Source organism: Theropithecus gelada, chromosome 20 (genome assembly GCF_003255815.1).
Source record: "Theropithecus gelada isolate Dixy chromosome 20, Tgel_1.0, whole genome shotgun sequence".
In the NCBI taxonomy this organism is placed as follows: domain Eukaryota; kingdom Metazoa; phylum Chordata; class Mammalia; order Primates; family Cercopithecidae; genus Theropithecus; species Theropithecus gelada.
The window spans coordinates 14,158,767-14,171,153 of record NC_037688.1 but is presented as its reverse complement, the minus strand read 5'-3'; the positions used below and the strand labels follow the sequence as shown (position 1 = coordinate 14,171,153).

The 12,387-nt window shown below is 45.5% G+C and overlaps 1 protein-coding gene across 3 annotated transcripts in view; it reads right to left on the bottom strand.

Annotated features, from left to right (window-relative positions):
* Window positions 1-12,387, bottom strand: part of GNAO1 (G protein subunit alpha o1) — a 167,437-nt gene that overhangs the window by 79,230 nt on the left and 75,820 nt on the right. For all 3 annotated transcript variants that reach the window (XM_025370371.1, XM_025370373.1, XM_025370372.1), the window contains one exon: window positions 6,679-6,820. In XM_025370371.1, the coding sequence (XP_025226156.1) occupies window positions 6,679-6,820 (142 nt within the window). The remainder of the gene's footprint in view (window positions 1-6,678; window positions 6,821-12,387) is intronic.

Sequence of the window (12,387 nt, the reverse complement as noted above, 5' to 3'; positions counted from 1 at the left end):
CAAAGCCCACCCCACAAGACATCCTGCTTTTTTGGGCCAAACCAATGTATAACCTCCATGTATAGGTTTACGGTTTTGCCTGTAGCTTCTGCTTTCCTAAAATGTACCCTTGCCTTTAAAAGCCCTTGCTTGTAGGGCCATTGAGGAAGTGAGGTGTTAAGCATGAGCTGCCTCCTTACTCAGCCCCCTGCAGATAAACGCAGTCTTTTGTCTTGTAAACTTCAGTGTTGGTATTTGGCTTTATGGCACAGCTTGAGTAGACCCAGGCTTGGTAACATGACCTTGGGTGGCCAGTTAAGAACCTTGTGCTTCTGTTTCTAACATGAAAACTGCAGATAAAACCTTGCCCATTCCTCACTAGATTGCTTTGAGTAGAATTCATCAATACTTTATCAAAAACAACGATTGTAGACAAATAATGAGAATAATTGCCAACACACGTTGAGAAGTTGCTATGTGACAGGCACTATCCTATGCATGCTATAGGCATTATCTCATTTACTCTCACAGCAGATATAAACGAGGGAGGTATCAGGATCATTACTATTTTACCGTCCAAAACACTGAGGCTTAGAGAAGTTACATAATTTACCCAGGGCCATATAGTTAGTGGTAGAATTGGGGTTTAAACTTAGTATCCAGTACTTCCTGTGTCGGGCATTGTGCTAGAGGAATAGGATCTATGCTCTGCCCTTAAGGAGTTTATAGTTGAGAGAAACAGGTATAGGCACAAATAGTGAGAAAATGAAAACTGGAGTATTTTCAACTGACTAAAGTCTCATACAAGTTCAATGCATGACTGCTACCAGTCCATCTGTTTACAATGTATTTTACATATGCAAGGATGTACACATATACACATGTACATTTTACATATGTTTATATATACACGTGTGTGTATGAAGAACTGTATTAACACAGGCCTGTTCAAAGGCTTTCCCCATCCCCCCACTGGTCCAAGTGAACCTTCTAATCCTGTAATTGTTCAGTTTCTCCTCAACCCTTTCTTCCAGTGTTAGAGTTTAGGCCAGCTCAGCCAGAACAAGGCCCTCTGCTTCTGCGATGCAGATGTAGGCCCTGGGCTAAGGCTAGAGGAAGGAGGAGGGGGAGAGCTTGGCTCAGAAGGTGAAGACAATTTACAAAATAATGAGTTGGGGCGAGGAGGGAGGGAGGAAGAGAGGGAAGGGGAGGAGGAAAAGGAGACTGAGAAGGAGGGAGGAGGACACAGGGAAAGGGAAGAAGCGGGGGGAAGGGAGATAGGAGGGGAGGGGAAAGGGAGACGAAGAAAAAGAGAGGAGTGAAGGAGCGGCAGAGCCGGAACCCCTTTGGTGGGAGAGAGAGAAGGGGAGAGAGGACCAGCCTTGCTCGCTGGGGTGGAGAAGAGGGTCTCTGAAGAACCCGGGGGAGTAAGGCAGCTCAAGGGAGTGGGGTGGGACAGACGTGGGAGGCAGGAGAGGATGTTTGAGAACAGCAGGGGGAGCTGTCTCTGGTCCCTTTTCATGTTCTTAGAGAGACTCCGGATGAAGGATGGGATTCTTTGAATTGATTTGTTTTGCCTGATCATACTGTGTCTATCTAAATGGGACTCTGCTCTGGACCCGGGCCACACAGGTTCTAGTCTTCTTAGGCTTCCATGTCTACACTGTATACATATATAATTTGTACTGCATGACGCTGGGCAAGTCACTTAGCCTCTCCATGCCTCGTTTTTTTTTAACCTATAAAACAAGGACAACAATAGCACCCACTGCACACATAGTTGTTAGTATTAAATAATTTAAGCATTAAGGAAAATTTATTAAATAACAGGACAAATAACAGGCCCATCCTTTTCCAATAAAGGCTCTGAAACATAAAAATGGAAAGCTGTTATTATCCTGGAGTCAGTAATTTCCAGAGCTTCAGTTCTCTGACTCTATCCATCTGATATGTGCAGACCTCCCCCACCTGGAAACTCCTTAGGTTTGGAAGGGGACACACCCTCTGTGGTCCGATCCCACCCAGCCTTCTGGCTTTCTGGCTGAGGTTCCACCTTGTGCCCATCCTTTTCCAACAGTCAATTAATCACCAGGCCCCTGTATTTCCTTTGTTGCTATGCATCACTCTGCTGCCTTTCTGACCCCTCACCTCGCCCCTTGCACCTTATTCGTGGTCTGTTGCTGGAGTTTCTTTACCTGCCTCCCCATCTTTAGTCTCCCCTCGCCATCCCCCTCCCCGCCCTGTCCACTCTGCACGTGCCATATCATAATTTCCTAAAATCTCACTTTCATTCCATCCCAGCTCAAAATCTCTCCATGGCTGCCTACTGCTAACAGGATAAACCCCAAACTCCTTGGCCTACCTTCCAGGGACCACCAAATCTGGACCTAACTGGACCTTCCAGTTTTCCCACACCTTGCCCAGACCCCAGTCCTCTGTTCTGGCCACTGGCCTCCTCTGCCAGTTAACTCTCCTTTCCCTCATTACCAGCCACTGTTTCTACCATGTTTTTTCCTGGCTTCAAGGGCCTTTGCTCACCTACACCTGCACCTGTCAAACTGTACCTTTGCCTCAGGGACAGTTCCAGCTCCACTCCCACTAAGCAGCTCTTCCTGCCCACCATGTGCAAGGGTGGTGCTCACTCTGCCTGTGAGCTCCATCTTCCCAAGAAGATGACCAGCTCCTTAAAGGCTCCAACTCACATGCCTTTGAATCATCAAACAGGGCTTAGCACCAGCCCTACACATGGTAGGTTCTCAATCAACAGCTGTTCATGTAGTGATAAAGTTACAGGCACTTTGCCTTTTTTTCTGTGAACACTGGGAAAGTTAGAAATGTCATTCCATTAATGGGATGGGTCTTGAAGACCTACTAAGTGCTGAGCACTGTGTTGGCTACTGGAGTGAGGAGGTGATCCAAAGATAAATGACATAGGCCCTGATCAGAAGACCTCCAATGATGAAGGGGTTCTTAGGCTGGGCTCCGCTGGTGGGCCAGGCCCCCCTGAAATTGCATGCAGAATCTCCTAGATGTGTGCTGTGTCCCCTGTTCTGGAGGGAAGGCTCACGGGTTTATGAGCTGCTCAAAGGACTCTGACTACACCTTAGGGCCCACTTCTCTACAGAAAGATGTATAAACAACTGATCTTCATGCTAGTGTGTGAGATAAGAACTTCATGGAGAAAGCGCTGAGCTGAGTTTCTTCCTCAGGGGAGGAAAAGGTAAGGAGGCTTCATGGACAAGATGAAGCTTAGCGGGCCCTTACTGAGTAGGGCAGTTCCACGGGGAAGAGGGGAAGAGAAGAGGAGTGCACTAGAGGCAGAGAGCACACCCCAGCGAAGGCCCCGGAGGCGTGAGAGTGCATGGGGTCCCTGGGAGGGGTCTGTAGTCTGAGGCTGGGGCCTGGGGTGTGGAAACCACAGAAGGATGTAAGGAGGTCCTCGCTGTTTGCCCTGTGAGGAGGTTCTTTCAGGTTCAGGCTCACGCACAGTCACGGGGCTCCAAGTGACTCCACACCAGAGAGGCTGAGGGAGAAACCAGCCAGTCCTCTTTCCCTGGGGGCCAGGACAGGCGGTGAGGCCGCTGCCAGGGGAAGACAGCGACACCTACCTGTTCTAGGGGCTGACACTGAGATACAGCAAGGAAGCTCTTAGGTGCTTTTCTGTGTGGAGAGTGCAAGGCTGGCTGGCCCCGGCAGGTGGTGGGAGTGGGGCTGTCTTCCTCCAGACACCCCCTGATGACTGGTGGTGGGTAGCAGAGGTGAAGAAAACATGAGAGGGAAGGAAGTCTCTTCTGTTGAGACCAAAACATGGATCTGGACTTCTGCAGCATAAGGTGGTTTCCCCAGCATCCAAATGGCAGATCCCCTAGATGGAGTGTGGCTGGGGACCCGAGCGAAGAATGTGGGGACCCAGCTCTGGGCTCAGGGCATCTGGACATCAGCAGCTGCCTGGCTGCAGGTAGCTCCAGCTGAACAGAGCTTTATATTCCTCTGCGCCAGGCTCATTCCTCCCTTAGGGCCTGGGTGCTTGTCTGGAACTTTCTGTCCCCTCGTCCTCCCACTCTGAAGTATCTGCTCCTCCCAGCCCCAGATCAGGCTCTCACATCACCTTATTTTGTTTTCCTTGCAGCCCTTAGCATTATCTGACATTATGCAGTCACCTACTTGTGGGCTTGTTTGCTGCCTATACTGCTAGATAGGAAGCTCCATGAGAACGTGGAAAGGGAAGGATCTTGGCTCTGAGTTGCCCCCACACCAGCAGATACTGCAGCCCTTTCAGGTCTGGTATGTGTCCTTATCGAGAGGACAGAAGTGGTGGCTTCCACTCTCTTCTGCCAGCTCCACAGGCTGCGAATCCACACCAGTCCACTCCCAGGAATGCCTTTTCCAGCTGTCTGGCTTGCTGTGGTCTGGGTCTTGGGTTCACTCCTTTCCTGCTCCTCACAGTTGTAAGAATACAGGAAGGCGGTGCCTGAGTGTCACACCAGACAAGTCTGTGTTGCCCTAGGGATGGGCCAGGTGCTGGCCATGGTACCACCTGCCATAACGGAACTGGGCTTGGACTTGACTGTGTCCAGTGGACTCTCCAGGGAGTCCTGCTTAGCTCTCAGTCTCTCCTTCCATTGGAACCTTCCCCTCCTTCCTACTTAAAGGCTGACTACTTGACTGGGAAATTCCACGGAGGAGAAATAGCCAGAGAAGGGACCCTGTTTCCCAGGGGCCTGCAGTACAGTCCTTAACGTATCATAGTCCTAGCGATTCCCAAGCAATCATCTCTCCATTCAGGATAATAAAATGGAAAAAAAAATCCCATGGGAACAATGAATGTTTTCCAAAATGGAAGGAGAAAAGTATTCCAAAGCCACATTGACTTTTCTGGGTTATAATCAGTATAGGAGATTTTCAGGAAGAGCTGGCTGGGAGATGAATACATTTGCTCCTGGAAGATCTCACACACCCTGTGTGTGTGTGTGTGTGTGTGTGTGTGTAGGGGGTGTGCCTTTTGCACTGTGTCTGCTCTCTGGCTGAGATTCAGACACCATGCTCCCCACTTAGCCAAAGGGGGAGAGAGAGACCAGAGGCCTGTGGCTTGTACCATGACTGAAGATAAGATGAGGCACTCCCTGCTCTGGGCTGTAATAAAATAAGTTAAATAAAATGAGTCAGTACACGTAAAGTGTTTAGTATGTACCTGGCAGCCAATAGGTGCTCAACAAATGGTTGCTGTTTTCATTCCTACTATTGCTATTAAGAAGAACGAAGCAGTGTACACATCTGGGCTAGTTCTAATGATCTGAATAGGTGTTTTCTGAAACCAGACACCATTCCCTGCTGTGCTCATTCCTGTATCCACAGCACCTAGCTCAAAGCCTCGCACATCATAAACCTGCAGTGAATGGACCCATCCACTCCCCCATTCCCTCTTTCCACAGGCCCTGGCTCTGTGACCAAACCCAAAGCCAGTCTTCCAGCGAGAAGTGCTTCCTTTGCAGAATCAACTTCCCAACTTAGCCTCCAGGAAGAGCAGCAGATGGGCCCAGGTGCCCCTGCTAGTGCCCAGTTTCTCCACCTCGGGCTGGCCTCGGACATACCCTCAGTCACCCAATTCCCCAGCACCTGGAGGAGTCAGTGCCTGGCCTGGATGACTCTGCCCCATGGAATTAGGATTTTGTTCCTAATATATTAAATTTTACATTTAAAGCTGCCTGTCACGGATGATTTATCAGACACAGAGACAACCAGGACAGTTTTCCTCTGTGAGGAAGGTGATTTTTAGCAAAGACAGGATGTGTGTATAATGTACAATCAAATCACACAGCAATCAGAGATTGCTCAACATCCAGAGGCTCAGATGCAGAGCCCAGGTGCTTGGAGGCTCTACCTGTCCTCTGCCCGCTTCTCCAATCTCCAGGTCCCAGAGGGAGGATCACTGAGATTCAGTCCCAAACAGGGACAAAGAGCTGCTTCTGGATAGAATTCTGAGGCTATTTTCTCCTCTCCCTCTCTCCCTCCCTCCTTTTATTTAGCCTTGCCAGTGTAGCTGTATATAGTTCAGTCTTAACAGTTAATACAAATGTTTGCAAATTAGAGGTTTTTATAGAGTACTTATTCCACTCACCACTTAATAGAAGCCTGGAAACATTACCCCCAAACAGTCCCTGTTCTAGAACACCGACTTTCTACAGGAAGGAGAGCCCTGTAGGTCCTCATACTTCCCTGGGGGAGGAAAAAAACAGCCCTTGGTATAAAAGAAGAAAGATAGTCAGTTCAAATGGCCTTCCCCACTCCACAGCAAGGCAAGGAAAGTTCTTCTAAGGAAGGGAGATGGTGGCCAGGCAAGGCTTGTTTTGTTTAATATATATTTTTTTCTGTTCAAGTTAATTGCCCAAGGACAGGTACTTAGACAGTGTTGTGGCAGCCCCAATTTAAAACTGTCACCAACTCTTCCTCATCTGCAAAATAAATCCGGGAGTTTTGTAGCCCTTGCAACTTTCAACTTGCAAAGTTGGGGAGTTTGCTGGGAGTTTGCCAGGAGTGTGGATGCAATGGCTTAGGTTGGTGACTGTGCCACCATATATCTTTCATACATAGCAGAGTCTCTTCTCGTTCATTTAAGCCAGCCCAGCACTATAAAGAGGAGGCAGTGGGGTAACACAGACAGAACCTCTTGTTGCTGCGCTTATGGACTCAGGGGCCTACCTTTCTCTCCTTATCACCATATTCGATGCCCAAAGTGTCCATGGCCCGGACGATGGCTGCCAGGGACTGGATGGTGTTGCTGTAGACAACAGGCTTGTACTGTTTCACATCTTCTCCGGAGAAGCCATCTTCATGGATGATCCTAGAGAAAAACCACACATACCACACCTGATGAGAGCATTGTCCTCATCAACACAGAGAGCACAGGCATGAGAAGCAATGGCTGGCTGTGGGCCAGGTCCAGCTGGGATGCCGCGTTACTGAGTTGCTACATTAATGTCATAAAATCTAAAGGGAAAAGCTACTTAAATTACTTAAAAACAGAATCTTGGAAAAAAGAAATGCAGTCTTTTCACATTCCCTACATAATGAAAGAAAAATCCGTCAATGAGGTGCTGATAATACTTGAAAGCACTTAGAACAGGAAGGGCATACATTAAGCACTCAATATATGTTTAAGCAAAGCTCAGGGTCCCAACTTAGGTTTATACACAGAGGCATATTGTTGAAAATCCCTGGAAAAAGTCTGCAAATGGATGATGCATTTTTCTTTCACAGAAAACTCACAGCTTTTAATGAAGGTAAAATGATTCACTTAAGAGGAACAAATAACCATCTTTATCTCTGACAACAGAAAAGTCAATAAAAGGGTTTGCCTGCTTTTTCGTCCTTGGCTAGGATTTAACCACATACCGCCCTCGTTCTGGTGGATCTGAACAGGGACAAAGAGGACATAAAGGGGAAGTCACAACTTTCAGAGGCCACGTGGCACTGCCTGCTAGCCACTCAACATTGTGCTCACTGCTGACAAGGATCCGGGCAGGAGAGAAAACTAGAAGGAGGGGCTCATGCCAAAACCACAAGAATCCTCTTATAAATAAAGTAATCCAGAAAGAGCAAATGAATTTTAAGATTAACATCCCACATTTGTCCTCCCCCAATGAACTATGTAAACTCTTCTGTGGTCATATTTTCAGTCCCAGATAGAACACTACTTGTGACACGTTCATGCACCAATATAATAACTGAGACCTCCTTTCTACTATACCACAGCTCCTTCCCATTCCTTCGTTACCTTCATGCAGGAGAAAATGGCTCAAAATTCTTCTTTTTTTTTAAAAAAAAAAAACAACAGTTTTATTGAGATATAATTCATATACCATACACTCCACCCATTTAAAGTATACAATTCAATGGTTTTTAGTATATTCACAAGGTTGGTCAATCATCACCACAATCTAATTTTGGAACATTTCAATCTCCCCAAAAGGAACTTTGTATCCATTAGCAGTTACTCTCCATGCCCTGCCCCTACCCTAAGCAACCACTGATGTACATTTTGTTTCTATAAATTTGTCTATTCTGGACAGTTCATATAAATGGAACCATACAATGTATGGTCTTTTGTGACTGGTTTCTTTCACTTAACACGATGTTTTCAAGATTCATTCACAATGTAGCATGTATCAGTAGCTCATTCCTTTTTATTACTGAATAGTATTCCACTGTAGGGATGTACCACATTTTATTTATCCAGTCATCAGTTGATGGACAATAATGATTCCTGCTGCAAAATTCCACTTGGTGCTGGTTTGTGGGTCTTCACTCTGAGATTCTCTAAAAAGCAGATCAGAATGACCCTATCAACTTTCTGTCCACTTTTATTATTCCTAAGTCCAGTTTTGTAAAAGTATCTCGAGGGAGTACATAACCAGTGCAGGCCACTGGTACACCACCCCAGAGAGATCTCAAAGGGATCTTTCCTAGCTCCCACTGTAAACAACTAGAAAACCAGACAAAATATATGAAACAAGCATTTTCAGACACTGGAGAATAGATAGTGCAGGACTGTGATCCCTGAGAGAAGGGAGACTGAGGAGGGGAGTCCTATGATGGCCTGGGCATCCGCCTTTAGGTGTTTACTAGACCACAGTGCAGGAGGTTACCCAGGCAGAACACAGCCATTTCACTGAGCTGAAGAGAAAAAGTGAGTTCAGGAAAGCTGAGGTAGCTGGAAGGGCAGCATACCAGAGGGGAGAAAACTGCAAAGAGAGAGCACTTCAGATGCTTCAGACAGCGCATAGGGGTCCCCCTGGAGTCTGTGGCTGGATAGGGTGAGATTCCACAGCTGGTCAAGGAACAATTACTAAAGAAAGAACAAGCATCAGGTTGCTTATCAGTTGAATGCTTCCCAGAGCTCATTCAAGGCTAGGAGATATTCAAGTTCCAAACAGCCAGAGTGAAGAGTCCTTGTTGAATGCCTGGGGCACTCAGCAGAGATGCCAGAAGGCTCATGCCATAGCAACAGGGCTGAACTAGCTCCAGAGTAAAGGCTGCTTTAGACCTGCCCTCACGAAGCTTAAAAACAAACTTAAAAAAAAAATCAAGCTGATCTACAAGTAACTTGACTACCTGGAGAATAAAGTCAAACAGTCTTTAAATGAGAACAACAAAATCTAGACATTCAACAATACAATATTCATAATATCAGCATCACACAAAAAATTTCTGAATATGCAAAGAAGCAGGAAAGCATGACCCATAACTAGGAGAAAATACAGTCAACAGAAGCAGACCCAGGAGTGACAGAGATCAAGGAATTCACAATAAGAATTTTAAAACATCTATTTTAAATATTTCTAAGAAATTGAAGGAAATTGGGAACATATGAGGAAAGAAATGGAAGACGTAAAAAAGAACAAAAGGAATATAAAATGATGAAAATATAGTAACTAAAATAAAAATTTCACTGGATGGGATTAACAGCAGATTAGACATACAGAAGATGAGTGAACTTGAAAACATGGCAATAGAAACTATCTAAATTGAAACAGAGGGAAGAAGCTGAAAAATGTATTATGATGTTTATAACATACATAGAAATAAAACTTCAACAATAGCACAAAGGATGGGAGGGATAAAATGAAAGTATACTCTATACTGTAGAAAGATTCTTATAAGTAAAAAAAGTAGTATTAATATATTATTACTTGAAAGTAAAGTGTAATAAGTCAAGATACACATTGTAAACTCTAGAGTAAATACTAAAAAACAGAAAAGAAAGGCAACTGGTACTTAGATTCTCCTAAGAGGGTGGGGCCCTCTGGGTAACCTGAGTGGTGCAGGCAGGATTTGCTAGTCCCCATGGCATGACATGCTTCCCCAGAAGCCACTGCATTGAGTTTCTCATGCTTCATTTGGGATCAGCAGACCCTACCACTCTCCTGGGAATGCTCTCTAGACCTTTGGCTGACTCTGGGACCTCCCTCAAGCTATTTCACGCCTATTGATATCATTAATCTTCATACACACTTGATCAGGTGGAAAGGGTGGGATTTTATTATAACTATTTGACAGAAGAGGAAACTGAGGCTGAAAGAAAATAAGTAATTGCCCCAATGTCTCCCAGCAGGTAAGAGCCTGGGCCAAGAATAGGACACAGGTCTCCAAGCTCACAGTCCTTTCTATCACACCTCAATTCATGGACTGAAAATACTGCTGGCAGGTCTCAATCTGTTGCCTGGGTTGTCCCAAGATAAAGCAGCTTCATTTGCAGTTTGCAGAAATGTTGCAATTTGGGGGAAATTGCTCAAATCATGATTAGCCCTATAAGTTGTTCAAACTGGCTTATATTAGGTTAAAAATAGCCTTCCTGTTTCAGAGTAGAATTTTATATCCCCTTCTACTACAATGTAGTAAGTACTTTAAGACTAGAAAATTTGGACCATACAGAACAAGAAGAATTTTTTTTTTTTTTTTTTTTAGACAGAGTCTCACTCTGTCACCCAGGCTGGAATGTAGTGGTGGGATCTCGGCTTACTGCAAGTTCCGCCTCCCGGGTTCAGGCCATTCTCCTGCCTCAGCCTCCTGAGTAGTTGGGAATACAGGAGCCCACCACCATGCCCAATTAATTTTTTGTATTTTTAGTAGAGACGGGGTTTCACCAACAAGAAATATTATTCATACTCCCACCACTCAGAAAAACACTGAATTTTTAAATGTTAAGTCTTCCCCCTAGCTTTTTTTAATGCCACATTCCTCTTCTTTTTTTCTTTCTAGCACTGATTTGAGGCAAATATCCTTATGTGTATCAAATAAGACCCTCTTTATTTTCTATTTCCCCACACCATTCTAGAAAGGCAGAGTAGAGCAGTGGTTAGGGGTTGGGCACTGGATAGGATGAGCTGTGTGTCCCTGGTAAACAATTTAATTGCCTTGGTTTCCTCATAAGCAAAGAGTTGTGAGGAATAAATGTAAAAGTGCCTATCATATAGTAAGTATAAAACAAATGGTAGCTATTAGTATTTTCTGCCGGACGCAGTGGCTCATGCCTGTAATCCCAGTACTTTTGGAGGCCAAGGCAGGCAGATCACGAGGTCAGGAGTTCAAGACCAGCCTGGCTAATATGGTGAAACCCTGTCTCTACTGAAAAATACAAAAATTAGCCGGATGTGGTGGTGGACACCTGTAGTCCCAGCTACTCGGGAGGTTGAGGCAGAAGAATCGCAACAACCTGGGAGGCGGAGGTAGCAGTAAGCCAAGATCACGCCACTGCACTTCAGCCTGGGTGACAGAGCGAGACTCTGTCTCAACCAAAAAAAAGTAATAGTATTTTCATTCTAAAGTTAAAATCTGGCAAGTATAATGTCTTTCACTTGCAGTATAAAATAAGCAGAATAACTGCAGCTCCTGTTTGAGGGTTTACCCTCTGTGCTAAGTGCTTTACATGTGTCAATTTCATTTAACCTTCAAAACAATTCCAGGAGATAAATTATCTCCTCTTTACAGATGAGGAAACTGAGGCTCAGGTAGGTTAGGCCACTTACTTGACATACAGCTGGTAAATGGCAGATGCTGAAAGGCAGGTCTGCTCCTTCTGCCCTGAGTCCCTATCTCCAGGAGAATCCAGAGATTTCACCCACAAAACAAGCACTGGAACTCGCCCTGTTGTATCTGCCCAATGTTCTGGCAAGGAAAGGAGGCCTCTGGGTTGGAGTTGGAGATACAGCCCTGGAGAGTTCAGTCTAATGTGACAGCCCAGGTCTGAGTCGTGGAGGTGACAAGGCCAGGATTTGGAAATCAGGAGCGAGGCTCCAGGAGATACCTTAGCAACAGCCAGTGGTATCTCACATTGCAGCAGCCCCAGGTGGGCTGTTCATCTACATAGCTGAGCGATAGAGTGCAGAATCAAGTCCCAGAAACATCATTTGAGTCCCTGGGTCCAACCATGCCTGAAGCCCACCCAAAACTTTTGAGTGATATGAGCCAAATAATTCCCTCTCAATTTTGCATAAGCTAACTTCATTTGGGTTTCTGCCACTTAGAACCAACAGAGACATGACTAAAAGGTACATGTTTTATACCTTGATAACAATAATAATCAGATATCATCTCCCAGAAGACTTGTTTACTAATTTTTAATTTTTAAAATTAAAGCACCACATCTCATTTATCTCTGCTCTCTTCTTGTATCTCCTGGCATAGGGCTGAGCTCCAGACAGTGCTCAGATAAAGTGAGACATAACTACATGATTCAGGAGTACACAGATGCCCCACACCTGTCCCTCTCCAAAGCACTCACTAAAGGAGGCAGATGTGTGTGTGTGTGTGTGTGTGTGTGTGTCAGGGTGGGGACCTACTAGATTTCTTGTGACTGCAAAGCCAGGACATCAAAGGGAGATCCAGCTAGATTCTGCATTGATGCCCACC